The 26,616-nt window shown below is 42.6% G+C and overlaps 1 protein-coding gene across 1 annotated transcript in view; it reads right to left on the bottom strand.

The window, feature by feature from the left end:
* ap2b1 (adaptor related protein complex 2 subunit beta 1) overlaps positions 1 to 26,616 on the bottom strand; it is a 68,267-nt gene that overhangs the window by 23,487 nt on the left and 18,164 nt on the right. The window contains 4 exon segments of the mRNA XM_060912824.1: positions 7,906 to 8,035; positions 8,115 to 8,260; positions 10,194 to 10,340; positions 13,001 to 13,042. Coding sequence (XP_060768807.1) covers positions 7,906 to 8,035; positions 8,115 to 8,260; positions 10,194 to 10,340; positions 13,001 to 13,042 — 465 coding nt within the window.

A 26,616-nucleotide genomic window follows, 5' to 3' on the forward strand; every position in this document is an offset into this window, starting at 1 on the left:
GTACTAACACCTTCTGCGCGCTTCGGCAGCGCACTGATATCTGAGCTCCGTATCAGTGCACTGTCGAAGCGCGCAGAAGGTGTTAGTACGCCTGTCATTATAGTGCGGACTTTCCATAGCATAGAAAATCGCTACGTTTCAATTTGTGTAACTGAACTTGTTTCATGTCACTGGTCATATAAACCTATGTAAACAGGAAAAACGCGGAAGAGTTTGGTCGCATCTAACTACAGCCCCGAAAAATACCATTGGCCATGCTGAGCCTAGCTACATTGCTAACAGGCGTGACAGCGCGTCTGACTGACTGGGAGGTCGCACAAAGCTCGGAGAGGTATGGAACAGCTCGTCTCAATTCAGATAAGGGCATATTTCATTATGGAAGTACGGTGGACTGTTCCTTTAATTATCTATGATCAAGTAGTGTTGTAACAAAAATGTGCATGAAAAGATGAACAGTGGTTTGCTCCATCTTATGCAATCCAATGAAGAGAATCGATCATCATGACCTCCTGTTGATCACAAAGGGATCTGAACCCAAGAACTGCCACCTTAAAATAGGTTGCTGTGTTACGATAACTGTAATGATTTAGAATGTTTCTGATGCAATTACCATAATGTATGTAGAACTAAGATGCACTGGAAAGAAAAGTAAGGCAACTGCATATTATAAAGTTTAAATTTTGGCACTTTATTAAAATGGACTAGATTAAGATTAAAAAACATATTTAAAGGAAAAGAAAACTTAATTCATACATTTAAGTTTGCAGAAAGATTATTTATTTATAAACATTCATGAAGAGATTGTGTTAAGTGTCAAATGTAGCATAATTTCAAATAATAATGATAAGGCCATCCTTAAAAAAAAAAATAATAATATCTGTTTCCTGTCCACCAGGTGAGCAAAAAAATTCAGTCGGGAGGGAGGGATTTTTTTTTTTTTTTTTATATGGATGGATAAGAAATCGCAATGCTGTGTTTGCTTTTTCTTTCAGTACTTTATTACAAAAGCAGACATATTTAATAAAATGACAGTTTAATCAACTGAAACTTGTACAAAAACTTTAAGTTAGCATTTTAAATGCTGACTGCAACATTTGCAAAACTTTTACAAAGGTACTTAAAATGTCCGACACACGGACTTTTTGTAGTTCTAAATCGAGCGTTAGGCCTAGTTCGGATGAAATTACACTATTAAAATGATCACTGAATGATTTGTTTCTCTGAATCTTTACTATTTTGTTGTTCGCTAGAATACCATTTTGCAATTTCACACTTAAGCAAATGTTTGAAAACTCCGGATCTGCTTCCTTCATGGTGGCTGACATTTTTTTGTGCCGCACGGTGCATGCGCAGAGCTGATTCAGTTCTATATTCTGCGCGGAATGCAGGGCTTTCCACAAGCGCCGGCTGCCGGCCATACAGCCGACTACACAATTAAGTCCAGCCGGCTACTTTAATGACTTATTTTTGTAGCCCACAGGCTCTAAATATTAATTTTCGATTTTAATGAAATTAAATGTTTATCTAACGGACTGAGAATAATGTCAAACTGAGCCGCACTCACTTAAGTTGTGATTTGCGCTGTTTGTACCGATAATAACCACAAATTCCCCGCAGACTTCATTGATCAGGGGAGAGTAACTCATCCGCGGCCCCGACATGCGGTGTGCGCGCGTGCACTCGGCGGAGGCAGTAGTGTGTCGGGGCCGTCGGAGGGAACAGAAGCAGAGAGAACGGTTATTTTGTCTCCGGTAAACCAGTCTTCTCTCGTTCAATTACGTGCTGGCATCAAAAGACACCGTTGGTTGTAAATGAACCCAAACTGAGTGGTTGGAGTGTATTTTCATACACAAATGGAGAAATGTTCGCTGAGTGTGTAATTGTGTAGCCCCACTGCAGACCGTTGTCATTGTTAATTCATAGCATGCTCAGCTGCGTGAATGTGTCATGCACCGAAAATAAGAGATTTACAAGCCAGGAACGCCTCATGATGCAATACGCAAGAAAAGAAAGAAGATTTACTGCCATTTTACTTTGTATTTGAGTAAAGTGAATAAATAAATGGTCTGTGGAAAATACATTTAATCCTGGGAACTGCATGCACAGGAGTTTATTTTGTGTTTACTCCCCCCCCCCCCCTCGGCTGGCTACTTATTTGTCATGGCTGGCTAGTATGAGCCTTATGGCCCTTTTCCACTACCCTTTTTCAGCTCACTTCAGCCCAACACGGCTCGTGTTTCGACTACCTCAGAGCAGCACGACTGAGCTCACTTCAGCCCTACTCAGCACCCAAAACTCGCACGGTTTTGGCGTGGGGCTGAAGTGAGCCCAACCGAGCCAAGTGGGGCTAGGGGCGTGAGGAGACACTCCCCTGTGCACTGATTGGTGAGGAGGAGTGTCCTCACATGCCCACACACACCCCGCGAGCACGCTGGGATCTGTAAACACCGTAAACCCGGAAGAAGAATTACGACAAAGATAATGTTCAGAAAACTAGAAGATGGAAGACCAACCCAAGCGAGGAAAGGCCAGCCAGTGGTCCATTGTGGAGACACAGACGTTTCTCTGTGTTGTGGCTGAGGAGCACATTCAGAAAAATCTCGACGCCTAACGACATCACGTGACGCCCACCCACTTTCGCTAACTCCACCCACTTCCAGCCAGCACAGTTCAGCGCGGTTGTAGTCGAAATGCAACCCCAACAGCCCCACTCAGCCCCGCACGGCTCAGCCCAACTCAGCCGCGTTGGTAGTGGAAAAGCCCCATTAGTGGAAAGCCCTGGGAATGCGTAAATGTCAAGTTCGATTTTAGATTTACGAACCCGAAAAAAATGTCGAAAAACCGGCGTTAAAAAAAAAAAAAAATTCAACCGCACAAACGGCACTCACCCGGCCGGTGGACCGGAAACAGAACATTTTTTAATAATGGCCCTAGCATATTTGGCAGTGTGATGTCACTGTGAGCCTTTAACAAAAGAATAATCCGGAGCCTTCTTCTGTTAAATGGATCCCAGTGACATCACACTGCCAAAAATGCTTATGATTATTATTTGAAATTATGCTGTATGAGACACATTTGGACAGCTTCACTTCGTGAGAGTGTTTATAAGTACTTAATCTTTCTGCAAACCCAAACTAATGAATTAAGTTTTCTACTCCTTTAAAGCAGATTAATTCTCCTTGGCCCAGTGTTGGGCGACCCTCTCATAGTCCATCTCGCTGTCATCCATGCTGATGTGGATCAAATTGTCCAGCGAGTCTTCTCCTAGCTTATTAAAATCAGTCGGCTTTGTCCGTCTGGTGCGGGACTAGCCTGGGCCCGCCCATCCTAAGCGTGACGCAACACGAGGGCCTGTTGCGAGCTTAGTCTGGCCAGCCAAGCTATCTACAGCTCTTCCAAGCTCCCGAAAAATCGGGAACCAAATCAACTTTGAGCATCTCCAACGGCCCTGGATAGAGGCGTGTTCAAGGCACTGACGTAGTAGAACTGCGACCGGAAGCCATAGATTGTTTACAGAATCTATGTCGGAAGCGCTTCATTCACGCTTCCGTATCTATTACGCGTAGATGCTGTATTGAAAGCATTCAACGGGAAGTTCTCATTGAAAACGGAGCAAAGAGCAGCCCTGGAGGTATTTATTGAAAGGAAGGACGTTTTCGCCTTGCTCCCAACCGGCTGCGGTAAGAGTTTAATCTACCAGTTAGCCCCGTTGCGTCGCATACGTCAGAGGAAAGAGTGATGTGATTGGTTTAAGCTTCGTCACAGCCTTTTCTGGCTTCGACCAGTAGCAAACTGAGGCATTTCAGGGAGGCGGGTCAACCACGGGCTCTGGGAAACGTTTGGGCTTAATATCTTGGCCAGACCAATAGCTCGTAGAGCTTTGTCACGTTAGCCAGACTAGTGCGGGACAACATCGGCAGCCAATGAGATTGCTTATAATTGGATTAGATACGATTTTAAAAATCGTATCTAATCCAAGCTGGACAAATCCCTCCAACCAAACCAGAGTGGATTTAGACTGGGCAGATCAACTACACCACACACCCTCGATCAACCTTCATAAGGCAAGGATATCAAAAGCCATAACAAGAAAGCGATCAATCAACTCTGTCGACTTAAAAAAAAAATCTTTTGATTTCATACATCGAGGAATAATGGTGAAAACTTTGAAAGCATATGACGTACCACACAGACTAGTGCCATCTGCACAATATATGAAAAATGCCAAAGCCAGAGTTGATGACCCCAGATGGGGAAACAAAGTTCTTTAATCTCACTGCTGGTGCATTACAAGGTGATACAATGGAAGGGAAGAGGAACTTGGCCTTCAGCTACACAAAAGAAGAAACCGGAGAGTGGCACCTGTAACAGGCCTAGATTTCACAGATGATCTCGCCATAGTAGCAGATGAAATTCTATTCAGCCTAGAAACTGAAGACTTCATCATAAAAGCTAAAGATGAAACAACCGTTGAAGTTGTTTAAAAAATTTCAAGTACCTCAGCTTTTGGACAGACAGCACAGAAAGAGACTTTTCTGTATGAAAAGCTCTTGCGCCTGGAACGTCTGTCATAAACTGAGAAAAACACGGTCTTCCAAACGCTCAAGAAAACTGAAGATTAGATTAATCGCTGCTACAGTAGAAACCGCACTGTTCTACGGTGCCGAAACCTGGACAATGTCAAAATCATTGAAAAAGCAAATGGATGGCTGCTACACACAAATGGAGATCTCCCAACTGCATCTACGAAGAACGCGCTTGGCAGGACACCTTGCACGCCACAGTGACGAAGCCGCAAACAAGCTCGTACTGTGGCAGAAGACGTATGACGTACAATCGACGACACGGGATGTGAAAGTGTACAGGATCTAAAAGCCATCATGATGGACCGCTCAGTCTGGATTAACCGTGCCAAAGATGTAGGGCGTCCCATGGGACAGAATTCTGAGGAACAGTAGGACTTTTACTCCGCCCTTTCTCGATATGGGACATGGGTTTCTGTTTGAGCAAAACATTGAGTTCCTTCTTAATTCTCTCCAAGAAGGACCAGCTTCGTTTTAGGAAACAAGCAATGCTCATTGCAGTCAGTTAAAAGAAAAACCAAAAAAAAAAAAAAAACACCAGTGTTTAAAAGTGAATGAATATACGAGACAAGCCTGTACTGTGATACCTAAATGAGTCATCGTTTTTACTTTTTTCCTTTCACTGTCAAGAGGGAATGTGGTAGCAGAAAATCAAATGCTTAAAGGAAAAGGCAACTTTTGTACAAAATCACCACAAATAGATAGATAAATATATAAAGTAATCGATCATGGAATTTATAGAGAAAGAACAGACCGCATAACAGTATCTTAACTTTTAATAATATGGGCTTGCGCTGAGCTCAGCGAAGATGTGTTCCGCCATATTGATCTACTGCGTGACGTCATGCGGCCCGCCACTGAAAAGAACTCTTCAGTGCTTCATGGTAATAAGGTAAAAAACCAGTACAATCGCTTCTTCAAAAAGTTTCACCAAATGGTTTTATTTATGCAACTTAAAGCTCATAATACTGTATAACTTTGGTCGAGTAAAAACACGGAGCAAAAACATGGCTGAATCCTGAATGACTCCTATTTGGATTTGTCCTACCAAGCCTACTGCGCATGCGCGAAGCGGCTCGGCTCGGTTTTCCCTTTCGGGCGCTCTCGTTTTCTGTTAGAACTTGGTAAAGAAAAAAAATAAATATTATTTACCAGCTTACCGGGTCCATAAACATAAATCTGACAGCTGACAAGGTCGGGATATAAACGAATCGAATACAAGCCACCCGCCGGGACTCCTTACTGTCACAGTGATCTCTCTGTAAACACTGTTTTCATGGGCCCAGTGACATCACAGATCAGAGGGAGGCGCATTAACGAAAGATTCTGATTGGTTTATAGTTGCCCACAATCTCAAAATGGCTGCCTCCTCCAACTTCGGCTCCTCTGTGTCGATTCATGATTTCAAAGTTAAAAATATTTTTTCATGTTCGATATATAATGGAAATAATTAACGGACTTGATTACGTACTTTTTTTTCTCCTATTACACACACTGTACAAAAGTTGCCTTATCCTTTAAGGGGGGGGGGAAAGTGCGCGCACTCCAGGGGGGGATTTGGAAATGAAATCATACCAGCAGAAGTGATTCAAGAGAATACATCCATGGCTGTATTGGAGCGATCTTCTACTGACAAACATGCCAAATTACAAAAAAAAAAAAAAAATCCTGCATACCTTGAGTTTTCTGGGGGGGGAAAAAAAAAAAAAAAAAAAAAAAGTCAAAGCTGTGAAATTCTCCTTCAGCTTCCAGATCGGGGTGGGGGGGTGGGGGGGGGGGGATGTCTGAAATGAAGCACAAGTCCACTGAACAGCTCCACTGTGACGGTGCTCTTCTTGAAACATGGATGCAAACGGCGCACCTTTTGGCGGATGCCGCCTTTTTCACGGCTGTCTTGGGGACTTGTGTGAATCGTGCAGATCCGATGAGTTTGTTTTTTTTTTTTTTTTGGGGGGGGGGGGGGGGCGTTGAAGTGTCTGATTATAATTTCATCAAAGTAAATTCTGTATTAAAATTACTAAATAAGCAAATGCCGTTACAGTCCATGAAACATAGGAAGTATAAGTATGAGAAGAAAACAGTAAATCAGAAAGCTGCGCACGTAAAGCCAGTTGGCTGCGCGCCATTATCTGCTGCTGGCTGCACTTCACTGCACGCGCAAGGATTTCCATCAATCCAACGTAACTTACGCAAGTTACATAATTGGCTTTACGTGCGCAGCTTTCTGATTTACTGTTTTCTTCTCATACTTATACTTCCTATGTTTCATGGACTGTAACGGCATTTGCTTATTTAGTCATTTTAATACAGAATTTACTTTGATGAAATTATAATCAGACACTTCAATGCACCCCCCCGCCAAAAAAAAAACAAAAACAAAAAAAAAACGACTCATCGGATCTGCATGATTCACACAAATCCCCCAGACAGCCGTGAAAAAGGCGGCATCCGCCAAAAGGCGCGCCGTTTGCATCCATGTTGAAAACGAATCAGCGCTTTCAGACTGAAGAACTCAACAGTGCTGTGGTGTAAAAGACTAAACAGTAAATGACGCTGCTAGGTTGTTGTCCTGTAACAAAGGACACTGGGACTTTATTAAACTCCGTCTTGGCAAGCTTCTCCATGGACGATGGGGGATTTTTTTCCCCCCCCCACACAGGCCTGCCCTTCCAAACAACTGTCTTGTAAACAATCTCTGCTGGAGCTTTGCTTACTGCTGAATGAACAGGTGCAAGTGCCATTTATACCTCGTGTTCAGAAAGACACGTGGAATACAAGAAGATGGAGAAGGGGGGAAAAAAAAAAATCCCACCATTGGAAAGATGATGTGAACACATTTATTGGCTCACCAGGGAGCCGCTGGAAGAGATTTCACAGATCATTATGGCGTGGAGGGTAAAGCCAGAGCATGCTGTGCACAGCCCTCACAGCTGGGTTTCACCACATCAGCTATTCCTCAAGCTGCTTCCTGCCTGAGCGGGAGACTGTCCAATCCCAGAGGGGAGGCGGCAATTTCCGAGCGAACCGCACTTTGGCTCGGAGCGAGAACGGCGAACGCAGGGCTGATGGATTAGCTCACGAGAGCTGCCGCCGCCAGCAAGAGCTCGCTACCGTTGCGCTTTTTAAACAGCGTTCATTATATCGATGAGGATTCTTGACAGAACTAATGAATCTCATGAGCGGTGGAGGGGGTTGGTTTGGTGGCGATTACGTAATCTGGTTTAAATTGTGAGAAAAATGAGCTGAATTGAGAGCTGCAGGGTGGGATTGGTACAGAATAATGAAGACTTAAAAAGAGAACACTGATGGTCTCGTGTCCTACCTGCAGGTTGTTGAGAGGGTCCATCTTCATAACTGGTCCAATGGTATTGAGAGGCAGGGAGATGTCGATGTTTTGGTTCGGCATTAGAGGCGTGTGAATGGGTAAAGGGGTTGTAGGAATCACTCCGAAACTGCACAGGAGACAAGGATTAGAAACATGAACTCTATGAGGAGTAATATTTAAAAAAAAAAAAAGTTATGAGGCGATACCTGTTCTTATTAAACTGGATGGCAAAGTCAGTCATGTGCTGCAGGGCTTTGTTGGTGAAAGTCATGTCCATGTACATGTGACCCTGGCGGCGGGAGAACGTTCCGGAAATTTCCAACCCTTTCGCCTTGACTGCTGGTAACCACACCTGAAAAGAGAAGTGCTGCGTTAGGACACACTGCTCTCCTCAACTCGATGTGCTTGTAGGCAAAAATTCAGCGCTGCCAATCTTTGGAGAAATTCAAGCTGGCACTCATTAGGCATCAAACCTCCACTTCCCTTACGGTCCTAACCCAGTTCGGTCTCCGCGTTAGGCTCAGCTCGGGGAGTTCGTTAACGAAGCTGTTTGCGGTATTCCCGAATGAGCCGTACTCTTTAGATATATCCGGAGTCTCCAAGAACGAGACACGGCAACAGCAGAGTTAGAATAAATCAAGCAAAAATCCCCAAGAGCCACACCACACATGACCTAAATGTGGATGAGCGAGTATTATAGGATGGATGGAGTTACACTCCAAGTGCTGAATTCTCGACTCTGATCGGTCAGAAGGTGTTCTCTGACAGCAGCTCAGATTTATACAAATGCACTTGTTTCTATAGTAAAACACAGAAACTTGTGGGGCGTGCTGTATGCAATTCAAGTCTAAAAGTAGATGGATTTGAAAAACCGTCACTATAAATGGATACAAAAGAACGCAAACACTTGTTAATAAAACAAGAGCGCTCTGAGAGCACAAGATCCCCCGCCGGCAACTAGGCCATAACTCTGGTAAAATGCAACACAGCATGTGTATTACCAACATACATCACAAAGAATCCTGACAAGTTTTGTAAAATTTCTCCAAAAACTGTGAGAGGAGTTGATTTCAGAAGGCGAGTACCCTTCCCGGGACGGACATCGCCACGACATAAGGCCCCTTCGGCCAGCGGGGGATAATAAAAATTGTGAGGGAAGTTGATTTCAGAAAGCAAGCACACCTTGACGAAACCGTCAAAGTACAAGTTTGTTAATAATCAAGGGCGTAACTCTGGTCAGATTTTCACAAATGAAATTAAATCGCAATATTCATATTGCTGTCATATAACAAAGCCTTTTACCAAGCTTCGAGAAACTCGTCCAAAAATTGAGAGGAGAGTTGATTTCAGAAGGCAAGCACACCTTCATGAAAATTATCAAATTATCTCATCTCATTATCTCTAGCCGCTTTATCCTTCTACAGGGTCGCAGGCAAGCTGGAGCCTATCCCAGCTGACTACGGGCGAAAGGCGGGGTACACCCTGGACAAGTCGCCAGGTCATCACAGGGCTGACACATAGACACAGACAACCATTCACACTCACATTCACACCTACGCTCAATTTAGAGTCACCAGTTAACCTAACCTGCATGTCTTTGGACTGTGGGGGAAACTGGAGCACCCGGAGGAAACCCACGCGGACATGGGGAGAACATGCAAACTCCACACAGAAAGGCCCTCGCCGGCCACGGGGCTCGAACCCGGACCTTCTTGCTGTGAGGCGACAGCGCTAACCACTACACCACCGTGCCGCCCATTATCAAATTATAATAATTGTTAAAATCAAGAGCCACAACTCTGGTAAAACGTGACCGAATTGAACAAAAATAACGTGTTTTACCGACATATAACAAGGCCATTTGCCAAGTTTCGTGAAATTCCTCCAAAAATTGTGAGAGGAATTGATTTCAGAAGGTGAGCACCCTTGTCAGGATGGACGCTCATCGCCACGACATCATCCCCCTTCGGGTCTTTTGGCCAGCGGGGGATAAAAGACTGTTACAGTTGGACATTTGCACAGTAGGAATAAAACTACCGCGTTATAGGAAAATAAACTGATGGTGACAGTTTATGCCCCTCCAGTCCAAAAGGGACAGCGGTTTGAGCAATAGTGCGCTTTCTTGGTTTAACTGCACACGGATTCAAACGATTTCTTGTGCTGATCAAAAGTGAGAGTCAGAATGAACCCCAGCTTGGACTTGTGCACTGAGAACTCCGGCACTCTTGTAGGGATATTTGCGTGAGGGCTGTAAAAGATACAGGTGATGAAAGTGGTGCACTTACAGCTTTAGGTGCAACGTAACCTCCAGTATTGATGGCCATGCTTGTGGAAAGTTCAAACAGGTCATTTAGGCCGCTGCTGATGGGTGCTGGAGTAGGAGATGGAGCAAATGTGTTGGGCACTGAAGATGGAATGAAGTTCTGGCCAACCTGGGAGGAAAAAACCCACGCAGACATTCTAGTGAACACAAGTAAACTAGATCTAGTAAAATACTAAAAATCACACCTGCTGCAACACTGTAGTGTAGGCATGCTAAAAAAAATAAATAAATAAAAATCATTACACGGTAGGAATGTAACAATGTCACGGGACAAAAATCGCAATACAAACTTGAGGCGATTTGAATCGAAAAAAGAATTGATTCTCATCAGGCTGCGTAATCTTAGTTCCCCCCCCACACACACAACAACGTACAATAGCAGGAATACACGTGACTTCACAGTAGGCAGAAGTAACAGCTCTAACGCTGCCAAAATACAAAAACGGATCTAAATTGGGAAAGAGCTGCTGTGTGACTGACTGTACAAATGGATTTAACAAGAAACCATAGTTCTCTTTACACACTGCTGAAAGCCAAAGAAGAGAGATGCAAATTGAGGTAGTAAAATTTTCATAAAAGTTTATAAGAAAAGGCCTACTCATTATTAACCTTTTCATTTTTAATGAAAAGAAGATTTTAGTTAAAGAGCCATTATATTTTACTCCAACCTTTGCAAATGCGGGGAAGTGATTATTGTTGGTTATTAAGAATGGTTTTTAAAATTTAACAAAAAGGAACATTTAAGTCGATAAATTTGAGTAATAAAATTCTCCATTTAATATTTTTTCAAAAATATTGTGCGTGTATTGAATCGTGAACCCAATATTGTGAAATGAGTGAATCTTGGATGCCTTTTACGTGGCTCATTCGAATACTCGATCCTGACTGAGGCCATCCTTTAAAAAAAAATCCGTTTCCTGTCCACCGGGTGAGCAAAAAAAATGTTCAGTCGGGAGGGAGGGATTTTTTTTTTAATTTTATTTATATTATATATATATATATATATATATATATATATATATATATATATATATATATATATGAATGGATAAGAAATCGCAATGCTGTTTGTTTTTCTTTCAGTACTTGTTTAATTACAAAAGCAGACACATTTAATAAAATGACAGAAATCAACTGAAACTTGTACAAAAACTAAGTTAGCATTTTAAATGCTGACTGCAACATTTGCAAAACTTTTACAAAGGTACTTAAAATGTCCGACACGCGGACTTTTTGTAGTTCTAAATCGACCGTTAGGCCTAGTTCGGATGAAGTTACACTATTAAAATGATCACTGAATGATTTGTTTTTCTGAATCTTTACTATTTTGTTGTTCGCTAGAATACCATTTTGCGATTTCACACTTAAGCAAATGTTTGAAAACTCCGGATCTCCTTCCTTCATGGTGGCTGCCATTTTTTTGTGACGCATGGCGCATGCGCAGAGCTGATTCGATTCTATATTCTGCATGAAATGCAGGGCTTTCCACAAGCGCCGGCTGCCGGCCATACAGCCGACTACACAATTAAGTCCAGCCGGCTACTTTAATGACTTATTTTTGTAGCCCACAGGCTCTAAATATTAATTTTTGATTTTAATAAAATTAAATGTTTATCTAACGGACTGACAATAATGTCAAACTGAAACGCACTCATTTAAGTTGTGATTCGCGCTGTTTGTACCGATAATAACCACAAATTCCCCGCCGACTTCGTTGATCAAGGGAGAGTAACTCATCCGCGGCCCCGACATGCGGTGTGTGTGCGCGCACTCAGCGGAGGCAGTAGTGTGTCGGAGGGAACAGAAGCCGAGATGATGCTTATTTTGTCTCCGGTAAACCAGTCTTCTCTCGTTCAATTACGTGCTGGCATCAAAAGACACCGTTGGTTGTAAATGAACCCAAACTGAGTGGTTGGAGTGTATTTTCATACACAAATGAAGAAATGTTGGCTGAGTGTGTAATTGTGTAGCCCCACTGCAGACCGTTGTCGTTGTTAATTCATAGCATGCTCAGCTGCGTGAATGTGTCATGCACCGAAAATAAGAGATTTACAAGCCAGGAACGCCTCATGATGCAATACGCAAGAAAAGAAAGAAGATTTACTGCCATTTTACTTTGTATTTGAGTAAAGTGAATAAATAAATGGTCTGTGGAAAATGCATTTAATCCTGGGAACTGCGTGCACAGGAGTTTATTTTGTGTTTACTCCCCCCCGGCTGGCTACTTATGTCATGGCTGGCTAGTATGAGCCTTAGTGGAAAGCCCTGGGAATGCGTAAATGTCAAGTTCGATTTTAGATTTACGAACCCGAAAAAAATGTCGAAAAACCTGCGTTAAAAATAAATAAATAAATTAATTTCAACTGCACAAACAGCACTCACTCGGCCGGTGGACCGGAAACAGAACATTTTTTAATAATGGCCTGATCAACTCGGCATTCAGTGGTCCGTTATTACCGTCATAACGGACTGTTGCTATTAACGGAAAATGATTATTGCAAAATAAACCTCTTCAGGTTGATTCGAGACCCCTCCAGTTTGTCTTGGAGTCCTGCATCATTTCGCGATAAAGGCCGACTGTACACAATTTCGTCATTAGGAGCGCAAACCTCACACAGTGTCGGATGCTTTGCGCAAGGCAAGAATTACGATGGCGCTATTAAGACAGCTGGTTTGACTCCACGGCCACTTAAAATGTTAACCAACAGGCTCATTTGAAATATTTGAGTTTTACAACACAGTCAGTCAAAGTTAATACAGTCTACTTACTGCAGGACTGCCTCCAACACCACCTCCAAGATCTCCTCCGAGCTACAATAAAGAAAAGTTCAGACTTAATATGTTGAAAAGGATGAACACAAGAGCACTCTAAACATTCTTCTACAGTCAGCGGAGTAGAAACCAGAACTAATTACAGTCATATTTATTTCTGTGTTGAAATTTATTCATTATTTTCATCTAAAACTCACCGGCAGAGAAAATGCTCATAATAATGAGCATAAAGATTAAAAAAGTGCTCATCTCAGTACCTAGGAGGATTTTGGGTTCCCCCCTTTTCCGCTTTTTACTCAGTCAAACCTTAACAAACATACAAGTAATAATCACCCACTGGAAATCCTGAACCTCAGCAGAAAGCTGTTGACTTAGCTGGGCAGTCAACAGCTTCTCCGCCAACTTCGTAGCTCCGTATCATGGCCGTCAACCTTCATAACGGTTAGGTAGGGTGTTCCAGGAGGTTCACACGTTTCAGGCTTCGTCAGGTGACGGAAGCGGAGCTGGGACGTTTCGAGCAGGACGGAAAGGGAAAGCGTTATAGTGATGGCAGTGCAAGAAAAATCTCGAGAGGGGTTTGTTGTAGCCGAGTGTCTTGTATTGAGGTATTTCACCTGACGTCACAGGGTCACGTGATGCCCTGGTGTCCGCCATTTTGAAGGTCAAGCTAGCTAATGTCAACAACACAGTAGCTAGTATGTTACTGTAGCAATGTTTACGTTCAGTCATTTGGATGACTCTTAAAACCTTTCAGTCTCAAGTTTTTCCTTTACTGTATTTACTAGCTTACTGTAATTATGATCCGGCAGCTATTTACACCGGATCTAGTGTAAATAGCTGCCGGAGCGCGCTCCGGCTTGCTCCCCCTCAAATTAAGCAGCATGCTCCGGCTTGCTCCCGGAGTGCTCCGGCCAAGGTTCCGGAGCGCGCTCCGGCTTGCTCCCCCTCAAATTAAGCAGCGCGCTCCAGCTTGCTCCCGGAGTGCTCTGGCCGAGGTTCCCGGAGCGTGCGCGCCGGCTTGCTCCCCCTCAAATTAAGCAGCGCGCTCCCGCTTGCTCCTGGAGTGCTCCGGGAGCAAGCCGGAGCGCGCTGCTTAATTTGAGGGGGAGCAAGCCAGAGCGCGCTCCGGCAGCTATTTACACTGGATCCAGTGTAAATAGCTGCCGGATCATAATTACAGTAAACTAGTAAATACAGTAAAGGAAAAACTTGAGACTGAAAGGTTTTAACAGTCATCCAAATGACTGAACGTAAACATTGCTACAGTAACATACTAGCTACTATGTTGTTGACATTAGCTAGTGCTAACAGCTAGCTGCTAGTACACTGCTACAACACAGACACCGACCCTAATAATACAGTCCTTGGTCACTGCCTGGTAACAGCAAATTTATAACGGGCCATGTCTCAACAGACTAAGAAGTTATTTCAATGACATTTAATAACATTTTGTTTATCCTGAGGACCGAAAGTAAATGAAAATGTGAACAAACCTTAGCTGTAATAAGATGGTGACCACCGGCTCCAGGGACGACCCGCTGATGTAGGCATGTTACCCAGCCTGACACAATATTTGTAGGCATCCAAACTCTTATACGCTTTCAGATCAATACCCGTGTATGGCGATGGGTTTTTAACGACATAGGTATACAGATCATGTGGGCCGAAGTCAGGTAAAGACGAGGGCTTCGTGTACTTCCGTACGTCAGTGAACAATCCTGGTGGAAGCAGGGAAACGTCGTTCTCTAAGCCTGCTAACCTCAATTTTTGCAAATACCTCTCCCTCTGCTCGCCCTGTAAATGCCCTACGTCGCTGGATAGTGAAGGTGTTTTCTGCATCTCGCTCCTTTTTCTTTTATGTTTTTCGTTTGTCGTCTTCCTCGCATTCAAACTGATTCGAGCCGTGACGTCCAAAATGGCAGCCTAACGATGCATCACATGACTTGGTCACGTGGGTGAAAAACCTCAATACCCATTTCATCTTTCTCAGCAATGGGAATATTTTAACATCCCTTTTCTTTTCTCTGCTAATGGTGAATACAATGCCAAGCAAGTAAACAAAATGCTGATCCCGTGAGAAATTCTCATATAGTCGGAAGTGCAATTACTCAACCATTTTTCCTGCGCTGATTTATGATTACACGCTAATAGGGGTTAGTCGGAGGAAATAGGTTTGGAATAATACACCCAGTATCGCCATCTTTTCTAGCAATTAATCACAGCAAGCGCAACCACTGAGCATGTAATTAAAATGGCGTTAAGTGGCTTCCAGCAGCTTTCGCTCCCTTTTAGCGGTGATGTACATCTTTAATGCGTGGTTGCTGATTGAGGTTTTAAAGGGTAAAAGAATTTCGACCAATTCCACCAGAAAGTTTCACAATAAAATAAGTCATTTAAATTAAACTACAGTGACACTAAACAGGATAAAAAAACATTTACTGGAAATAAACTAATACAGTAAACGTGTCGCACGACCACCCCGCCACTTCCAATCAATTAAATCAGCTCGCATGGTAAATCAACATAGCCTCTCTTTATTCTGCGAGTTTCATCTGACCAACTGCATTTATGGAAAAAAAAAAAAAAAAAGCCTCACTCGTGTGGCTTTCAGCAGGAATCCAGCCATCCAAACACCACAGATATCATGTGTACTTTATAAGGCATGGAGAATGCGTGTACTTGCATTACAATTAATGCAGCCAGCGGCTCCGTAGACAACGCAGGGCTCTACGTTAACTTTTGAAACCACTTGTTCTGTCGGGCAAGTTGAAAGGAAATTTACTTGTCCGAATGTGAAGTTGACTTGTCCGAAGAAATATTTGAAAGAAAAAAAAAAAAAAAAACCTAACTATTTGTAACCCAACAATCTTTATTGCATTTGTTTCCAAATTCACAACACATCAGTCCCCCCAGGATTTCGCGGGCCTTTTTTGTGATTGTTGCGGGCTAAAATGTCCGATGTTGCGGGGGGTTTTCCAAAAAAAAAAAAAATCGCGAAGAAAGTTGCGGTGTTTAGGTTTTTGTTGCGATTACATTGCGGGAGGAAGTGAAAGTTGCGAGAAATTGTTGCGATTTTCTCTTCGTGATTAAAATTGAGTGATATGTTAAATATTAAGTTATTACTGAAAAAACTATTGATTAAAAAAAAACAGACACTGAGAAATGGTCCTATAAACAACTTTACCAGGACTACAAAAATGCAGAAAAATAGGCTTTACTTATCCAAATGCACCTGTTGGTTCAAAAGTTCAGGTGCACAGAACCTCACAGCACAACATGAAGTTACCTTAAAATATAATATAAATGCCTCAGCTTTCATGCAAGAAAAAAAAAAAAACTATTAATACTAGTACTGTGTGCAGGCAGTCTCTCCTGAAGACTAAATTAAACAATAATTATAAACTAATAAAATAAATGGCTCAGGCTTCATAGAAGAAAAAAAAAAATTTGAACAGAATCTCACAGTATGATGCTGAAGCTGCCTAAACAATGGAAAATAAAATACCATTTTGGCAAAAATGTTGGCATCCATTAATTTCTTGTATTAAGTTAAAAAAAAAAAAAAAAAGTGCACACAGTCCTTCACTGTAAACATAACACACTTTCAGTAACAGAATTTAAGCCGACATCAACACTGACTCGCACATGCAGTGTTGCCAGATACTGCTGACGTTTTCCAGCCCAAAATATGTTCAAAACCTGCCAAAATGCACTTAAAACTGCCCAATCTGGCAACACTGCGCACATGCTGCTTCTCTTGAACGTATACACGGAAGTAAGGCGGAAGGTAGTTTGTCGACGTCACCTCAAGACGACGCCAACGATTGGTCAAATTTGCGGGAAAGTTACAGTGATTGCAATTATATCCAACATGCCCTGAATTCGCGGGGATTGGTTGAATTTGCGTTGAAGTTGCAAATCGCAACATCACGAAATCCTGGAGGGTCTGACATATGCATATCATCTATGAATCAAAAGTAATCAATACTTGACAAACTGAGGTAAAAGTTCAAAAATATAGTAAAAAACAGACTGATTGATACCATAATTCACCAATTATTATGCTGAAGTTCAGAAGCAATATATTCCAATAGAGTAGAAGTTATGAACATAAAATTTTAAGAACAAAATATCACGTCAACAAATCCACGTGTATGACACGATTACAGACATCCCAACCTGCAGAAACTCATTTCAGGGAGATGCCACATGACCCATCGGGGGGTGGGGGGTGGGGGGGCGCCTGCAGGTTGGGATGTCTGTAAACCAATCAGGATGCTCTTTGTCTAGCATGCGCTACATGAACAGGCACACACGCAGTCTCTCTCGCGCACTCCGTCATATGTGCGATGCAGACATTAATGTTTCGCGTGCACGCTCTTGCTCGCTTGCTCTAGATTCCAGGAGATATTATCCAATTTGCGGGCATCAGGGAGCCACTATCAATATGCGGGAGACTCCCGGAACTTCCGGGAGACTTGGGATGTCTGCGATTAAAACCAATCATAAACGACCGTTTACTTTTCAGCTCAAATACACGAAGCGGTATTGGCCGGTTTCACAAGTGAAATATTGCGCATGCGCACATCGCTCTTTCCGAATAGAAACATCCAGCGATTCATCAAAAAAAATGTAGTGAGATGCTTCGGAAATCATGTGAATAAACTGATAAATTTGATATGTAACCCAAATATCGGCGTATTTTGGCACTTGTCCGATCGGACAAGTAACTGAGACGATGAACTTGTCCGACAAAGCATCACTTGTCCCGGACAAGCGTTAATGTCGAGCCCTGCAATGGGACCCGTTCTGGATCCGTACACATTTTTATGCATAGTGCAGCAAGCAATCGTGTTCTCCACTCCATAAACCAACCACAATGATTCATGTCCAGGTAGATATTAGATGGTAATTTAATAGTCTCTGCAGGATATTACATCGCCACGATACCAGCCACATTGTACACACAGGCGCCTGAATTTAAGACTGCTGTACTGTATAATACTACAAGTTACGTTACATGGCGTTTAGCAGACGCTCTTATCCAGAGCGACATACATTACCCAGAGCAGCCTGGGGAGCAGTTGGGGGTTAGATGCCGTGCTCAAGGGCACTTCAGCCATTCCTGCTGGTCCAGGGAATCAAACTGGCGACCTTTTCAAAACATTAAGCCATGGTTACCCCTCAAACACACCAAAAGTAGTCTCTTTGCTTCGCGATAAAAACGGGAAGTGTCGACACAATCTGGAATGAATTTTGGACTACTGAAAGCCCCACCCCTTTCCAACTATATTCCATGCTCTTGACTGGACGAGTAGTGTTCCGTCACATTCGGTCATGTTAAAAAATCCCTCCCAACACACGTTTGACTTTTGAATCTATTATTTGATCGTTTTTTTAATCAGCGCGCTAGTGAAAGGGCTCTCACGACCAAATCACCACCATGCACGTGCTACTGAGCCACAAGGTGTGTCAAGTTGTTGCACAACACCAGACGGGTTGTAAAATGGAGAAAGTCCTGCCATTTTTGACTTCTTATGCGTGCTACCTCAAACCTACATTCATCTCCAAATCCATCTGACCAGTTCAACCATCCAAACCTGAATAAACTTGCCAATCAAAGTCCAACTTGCAAAAAATCTGAAATCTCTCAACCTTCTAAGCAGCAGCTTCATTATTCCTGTGCCTTTCAGACCATGCCTTTCATTAAAATTGTCCCGAGTCAAGTCAATCGCTCTAATGGGTTTCTCCGAGGTCCTGAGAAGTTAAAGACCTTTATTCTTTTAAGTCTTAATGAGAGGAGAAGCTTTTAAAGCAGCAGGTGAGAAAGAGTAGCTTAAAAAACTGCCTGAGCAAAAGATTTGATACTTAATCCTTTTAATGAGTCTTGGATATCAAAAAGGTCAGATATCAAAATGTCGCTCAAGGCGGATTCCAGACTTCGAGCCCCCAGTGTGTCGATAGCCGTGTCTGACTTGGTTATTCTCAATTGGCATATCAAAATGTCATTTTTGATCATGCAGCTCAAAGTTTCCACCTCAGGTCAGAAGAAGCAGCAGCGACACGGCTCATTTTGAGTGGTGTCGGAGGCAGTATTTTTCAGCGACAGCTCCTCTGGAATACCGATCCGGAGAAAGCAATTATGGTTTTATCAGGGATGTGATTTGGGGCTGGTGAAATTATCTGAAAATTTTAGCCGGGGGTCTGGGGTTTTCTGACTTAAAAATTGTACTAAAATGGCAAGCAAACACACAAGAAAAAAAAACTTGTCATGATTAACAAATTCAAGCCAATTTAATGGTCAACATGCAACTCTGAGCCCCTATGGACCCTTTTCACGTGACGTCACGACAAACGCGGCCGCCATTTTGGACATGTACTACCAGTAGTTTACCACAGCCAGCATTGAGGAACGGCAGCAAAGAAAGTGTTTATTTTCAGCAAGACTTCCATCATGCCACTATATTGTTGTGCACCTGGATGTAGTAACCATCAACAAACAAGGCAAGGTTTATCATTTTATCGGATCCCGACGGAGAAGATGGATAGCGGCCATTAACAGATTGGCAGCCCTCGGCATACCAGCGCTTGTGTAGTGACCACTTTGTTGGAGGTAAGACGAATAAAATTAGCCAGAAAAGGCATTACATTGCTGTTAACATTCTGTGGCGGCGAGTGTGTAACCAAATAGGCTAAAATAACCCATTGTAACCTCTTTGTTCTTCTGTAGTAGCTATTAGCTAACGACATTAGCTAGTGTTGTGTTCCTTTGCTGTTGGTAGACTGTAGGACAGATCAGAGGCAGTGTCCTACAAACAGCGCTTAATTTGAGGGGGAGCAAGCCGGAGCGCGCTCCGGAACCTCGGGCGTTGGCTCCGGCAGCTATTTACACTGGATCCAGTGATCCGACACCTCTCTTGACTATGTAACAAAAAAAAAAAAAAAAAAAAAAAACGATTGTCTTTAGGCTTGCCATCCTTCCACTTGCGAGTGGTAAGTGATGTGCGCTGGGATCACACACACAGCGGCTCAGTCCCGAATCGTGGCTCGTGCGCTTCACTCGCGCGCTCTGTGAGCTGCGCAGGGCCGGAGTGCGCACCCTCCAGAGGGCACTCGCTGTTCAGGGCGGAGTGATTTGGAGCGCAGGATGCCTGCGGAGCCGAGTGTATCCGTGTATTGGTGTTGCTGTGTGCAGACGAATCGTGTATTGGTGTTGCTGTGTGCACACTAATCGCTTTTAAAAACGTTAATCTGATGATTCGCTGATACGGTCTAATGTAAACATGGGCTAAGTGTTCAAAACAAGAGGAACATGTATTTGTCTCTTAAATCCAGGCCGTTCCCTGTAATCTCTAACAACGGTTGGAGAAATAGTGAGTGCACAAACCGTAGAAGGTAAACTGTACACAGCGCCAGGGCAGTGTGATGGTATGTCTACTTTTAGATTGTGTTAGCTTATCAATGAACACACTCGTCACTCGACGAGTTTCACGTCTTTACGACGGATACTTAAATGTGTGTTAGGTATTATTGTTGCAGTCTAAGCAGTCATTGTAGCAGCTAGATGAGCGAGAACCGAAAGGGTCTGTGCCATAAACCGTTATTTCTGTACGGCGTTGCTAATGTGTCGTTACTGTTGTTATTTCTCCCTCTGCTCGCCCTGTAAATGCCCTACGTCGCTGGATAGCGAAGGTGTTTTCTGCATCTCGCTCCTTTTTCTTCTATGTTCTCCGTTTGTCGCCTTCCTCACATTCAAACCAATTCGAGCCGAAGTCCGCTACATGTCCAAAATGGTGGTCGCGTTTACGAAGGTCACGTGACTGAAAAGGGTCTATAGTAAATTCAGTGATTCTTAACTGACAAAAAGCCAAAACATGAAACCTAAAAATGTGTCATTCTAAATTAAATCATCTGCATTAGAATTAGTGCTGTCAAAAATGTCGCATTATTAACGCGTTAACTTGACTCAATTTTAACAGCGATAATTTTTTTATCGCGAGATTAACGCTCTGTGACATGATGTAGGTTTTTCATAAGCTTTTGAAACTGCCAGGAACTTGGAACAGAGACTTTGCTTAGAAAAACGATAGCAGCTAGACTGTAATGCCCCACACAGCCAAAGTCCTCTGCCCTCCCCCCAAAGAACCAGCGCGGGCAGGGCGCGCTAGTAGAGATGGGATTTATGGCTCTTCGATGGGATCCGCATCTTTGTGATCCGTTCTTTGAAAAGAGCCGTTCAAAAGACTGGTTCATTTGGCTCTTTTTAAATATTTATTCAGTTTTAAGAAGACAGCGTCTAAAGAAGCCAGATCCCTCTGAACTGTAAACTCAATGCTATCCCAGAAATCCTTCCTGTAATATGCAAATTTGGCCGCCTCTGATTGGACAGCGCGACGCATCAACAGGCAGAAAGTGTAAAAGTACAAAATGTGTTAAGTGAGCTGAAACAGTAAAGATCAGATTCAATGCAATATTTATCAACGAACAACTTAAACTTAATATAATAGTGTACTTTATATTATAATCAAGCATGTCAAGCCTACCGTCACTGTATAACCTGTCTCTCTGATTAGAGTTGTAGACTAACTCAAGCAGTAGATCACTTCACTCATGGTTCTCTTGCTAGCCCCAGTGCTCGGCTTAGGTTTCACTTTGCAGTGGCTGTGTCAAGACGTGTTATGCTTTGCAATACAAAGCAAGCCCATTCACTTTATGCTGATAAGAAAATTACAATGGTTTTTCATGTGAAAAATGTGCGATTAAATTGCGATTAATTGCGAGTTAACTATGACAGTCGTGACATTAATCGCGACATTAAATATTTTAATCGCTTGACAGCACTAATTAGAATAAATAGAAAATTGTATAAGGAAAAACAAAATTTATACTTTCAATTACTGTAGAAGTTGAACATACCCAAATGTGCCTTTTCAAACAAACATGATGCAACATAAGAATTCATCCACCATTATTTATTAAACTCTATTGCTCCTGGTAGTCTCCCGGTTTGCTTCTTATGTATGGCAACTTCTAATATTTGATTAAGTTACTGCACACCCCGTTTAGACAGGGTAACAGGATTGACACAAAAAAAATTAGTCATACATAGACTACTTACCAAAACTGAAATTAAGTAAATATTCTCAGATTCAGTTCATTCTGCCATCCATATAAAAAGTGAGAATATGTAGATCCTTGGCAACAAATAAGAGCCTTCCCAGCACGATCGATCTTCCGAACGAAATCGCTGAACAAATGTCTCACAGTCTTATGTCCAACGTCTGTAGCAACCTCTTTCTCCAACCATTCCCAGCGGAACCTGTTTTTCACTATTCTGTCGATTTCTTTAACTCGATTTGCATCTTTACGCTCGATCACGGAGGCTGCCATCTTTCAACTCTTTGTTTGAAGTGAGCTTACGTACAGCTATCGAACAAGCGCGTTCACTGGTTGTTACAGAGCGATGGGCCAATCACGTACCTCGTTTCATCTCAATGACGGAATTACTGAAAGTCGGAATGAATAGGATACGAATGCGGATTTTTGAGCGAAAAATCGGAAAAAATTTTCAAATTTTGAGATGAAAAAAGCGGAATTCCGCAAATTCGCGGAAAAAAAAAAAAAAAAAAATCACATCCCTGCTTTATGTGGAGCAAGCAGCTGAATAGTGATCTGGGTCCACTGTTACAACATTATGGCTCGAGTTTAATAATGCAAGAAATTCATTTGACAGAATATCAATCGAACCAGTTTTACACCATATGCACTTCCTGACGCAACCCTCCCCAACCTATTTGGGCTTGGGACTGGCCCGAAGTACACGCTGGCTTGCGCGGAGTATTTTCTGCTTTCTTGTGCCAGGAGACTTAAAAAGGGAAAACTTTACTTCTCACAGTGTTACAAAACTCCATCCAAAACATTTCACAGAAACCAGAAACCACCTGCTGACCAAATCAGCAGTCAAAAGTTTTCCTCAGCATCGCTTAGGTAGAACAAAACACACCCCTCAGGTACTGAAATAACATAGCTTAAAGTGCTAGTCTTAGGAAAAATGACATCACTCCTGGAAATCATACCTTATAAAACTAGACATGTTAAATAGTTTACTGTCTAAATCGTACTTTAATACGAGACCAGGAACATGTTCTATTTAGCTGGTAAAGTTTGGCTCCGAGTCCGCCATTACACGAACACCTTCCTGGTAAGTTAATTCAAAGGAAGTGACGTCATATGCGCAATGCTTGAAAGTTTGCGGCATTTCTGGCTTCGTCTGCTTTGAAAGCGTAGGACGTTTTTAATGATTTTTTTTTTTTTTTTTTTAATCCAAAACAAAATTAGAATCCAAAAGCATGCCTCCTAAGTGTGTCGTTCAAGGCTGTTCAAATGTAGCCGTTTATTTAATTTAAAAAAAAAAAGGGGGGGGGGGGGGCAGAATTTTAAATCCATTATAACCCAAAGTCAGCAGGACACTTAGAGAACGAACGGGCTCGATTTGTAGACAAAGAGAGGCAGCTTCAAGCCAACAGGATGGTTTGGTGTCTGCTCCATACATTTTAAAAAATACATTTGAGGCAAATTCACATTTGATTTGAGCGAGGTCTGGTATGCGGATCAGTTCCTACGACCTAGAAACAAAAAAGTCATGGCTTTCATTGGGAGCGCCATCCCAAAGAGCTCGCCGCACAGCAAGGTGTCGAGCTTGTGTTCGGCACCTTTGCTTTCAGCGCTGGAGCCAGGAGAAACAGGCGATGCGTTGCGCCATTTGTTAGGGTTAACCTCCAAAACCAAGCTGCTGCTCATAAAACTACAACCTTTCTGGTTCTAACAGTGCCAATTAGGACCATGTAGACCCTTTCTATTTTGTGCTACAACATTAGGTGGAGGTGGGGAGGGTGTCAGCGTTTTTGGATTTTTACTGAGGAGGGAAAAAAAAAAAAAAGTCACCGTACCTCTGCAACCGTAAGAGATTTGTATAAAGCTAGCCGCACACTACGGCGATCCACGCGGTACCGAACCGACCCATTTCAGAGCCGACTCCCGACAGGGCACGCACATATCCCCCGACTGTTGACGAGTGCAGTCGCGATTGAAGCGACACGTGACAACTTAATAGCTTTGTGATTGGCTATTGGATATAGTTACTGTTAAATCCAACACTTGAAGATGCTACAGGCTGAATTACAAATGACACAACATGGAATATGTAGCGCACTATCTAGGCTGCATGAGCTATTATTTCTAACCTTAAATAGTGCACTTATACAGGGGAGTTAAAGCGATTTGGAATTCAGCCACACAACTTGAGCAGAGTGGCTTTCCAGCCCACTGTGTCTATGGATAAAGCTTCAGTCTATGGAATTACAGTATATACCTGCATTAGGTGCTACCAACACGTATTTCTCGCGCTAGAAATTGCGTTTAATGATGTCACGTGTTATATGCGAAAGATATGATTGGCTATTGCTAGCGACTCTCGCCGATCAGTCTGGCTCCCGATTAGTTTTTCGAATCGGCTGCGAGACGAGTCGGTACCATCGAAAACTAGTCTTTACGCCTGACTCGCGACTTCAGTTGGCTCGGTACGCTGAAAATCGGCGTAGTGTGCGGCTAGCTAAACTCCGCTCTCTTGTTCAAGTACTTTTGCAACTTTCACTCCAGACTTTACAAGACAACCATTATCATAAAGTACACCTCTTTCCTCTGATTTACAGTGTGATAACTGGCTAACTCTGAAATCGGATAAAGCTCTGCAGTCCAAAATTAAACGCCTGGAACTTAAAGTAAAAGAAAACACAAACCAGTCAAATCACAGCAACTGGGTGAACACATTTAAAAATAAAACCATGGTTGATTCTCCAATAAACTGTTCCAGCACGTACATGTACAGGTTTTATTTCTGCCATTTCCTTTATTGAACCAGACGTCAAATCCATTGCATTCTTAAAGGAGATGCGCAGCACCATGGCCTCACTTTTTGTTTATAAATGCCTTGAGACCTCAAGAATGGCACAGGAATAGTTTTAAGTGTTAACAATAAATCTAATATAGTAATTTTTACGATTAAAATTATTCGTGTGCCGTTTGAGTGAATGACCTTGGCATCTGTGACGTCGCCGCAGGAAGGCGATTGGTCTCGTCGCCATTTCCGCTATACTAAAAAACAGAGCTGACTGCAACTTCAAGCTTCCACCTTGAGCTAATTTAGCGCCATGCGATGTAGGTGTGTTGCTGGCGGGTGCATCAACATGACAGAAGGTGGATTTATGTTGCATTCATGGCTCAAGAATGTTCAAACTGCAAAGATTTGGACGCGTTTTGCGAGAAATTCATGGATTGGGTGTCTATGAAGTGGTCTCCCCTCTGCACATTTTACTGAGGACTTGTACGAGACCTCCGAGATCTCTTCAGGAGTGTTGGCTATATTGAAAGAGGGTGCAGTACCAACAATTAAAGGGAAAGAAAACTACAATAAAAGGAAAGCAAGTTCAGTTACACCGGTTCTCCCGGAGTGTGAGCTGAGCAGTAATGGCGGAGTACTCCGTATGGAGAAAACGGAGAACGAGTGGACCAATTGTCAGATTTCTCCGCTGGATATGCTTGCCTCAGCAGCAATATGGTATCTCGCCCTTACGTGGAAGAAGCAAATGAATGAAGAACTGAAAGTCAGATTATTTCAAAAACAAACAATCAGCCACAAGCTCGGTCTTCAAGAAGCGAGAACACAGATGGGTAAGATGCGACTCTCATTTGGTTACATCACAACATTTGTTTACCTGCATTTAGTTTAAATACATGTAACTTGTATTGGTGTTTAAGTTACCGGTATAAGATTATTTAATTTGCTTCAGAATGTGATAGTCTCAGTTCATCTGATTATTTAATTAGCCTTTTATCAATGAAAATTCACGCATGTACATGCAAGTCTATCCTGTTTTAATGAGAGTCACACGAGACTATCAGTTTCCATCCAATTCTCTAGACGGCTTTGCTCTCTGGCTTTATTTCATAAGGTGGAGCCTCCGTGGCCGACGTGTTACTAGCGGATTCACTTTCCGATGGTTCGAACTGATACGGTTCTGTGTATAGCAGTAGTATGTACGCACACTCCAATTTCAGGACCATCACAGTCAGATGTATTACTATCTGAGGAATCCGAAGAATCTCCAATAAATCTGAACGAAGAGGCCATTGCAACCAGTCTCGCCTGCCAAGTCTGGCTTTGGTCTATAGCTGTCAAAGGCCTCGGCCTTAAAACCGGTTACTGCAGCGACATCACGCACTCAGGGCTGGCTGGCTCAACGGAGCAGCTCAAATGCCAACTTTGTGGTCAATTTTAACTCTCAAAATATATTCCCAATTATGCAGCATATAAGAATCAAGGACGGAGATACTATCCACTCAAACGTATTTAAAAATAAAAGGTTCTGCATATCTCGTTTAAGAATGTAATGGATCTGGTGTGCTGAAAACAGCACTCAATATTCCCTACTATAGGCTCCTAAAATAAAATGATAAAATATAATTATTGGCACTTGTGTACCATCCTCTTGTAGCTTTCGTCATCTTTGTCAAAAGAAAAAGTCTCAAGAACACACGATGTTGCAGAGATTATT

The sequence above is a fragment of the Neoarius graeffei genome, chromosome 28, assembly GCF_027579695.1.
Source record: "Neoarius graeffei isolate fNeoGra1 chromosome 28, fNeoGra1.pri, whole genome shotgun sequence".
In the NCBI taxonomy this organism is placed as follows: Eukaryota; Metazoa; Chordata; class Actinopteri; order Siluriformes; family Ariidae; genus Neoarius; species Neoarius graeffei.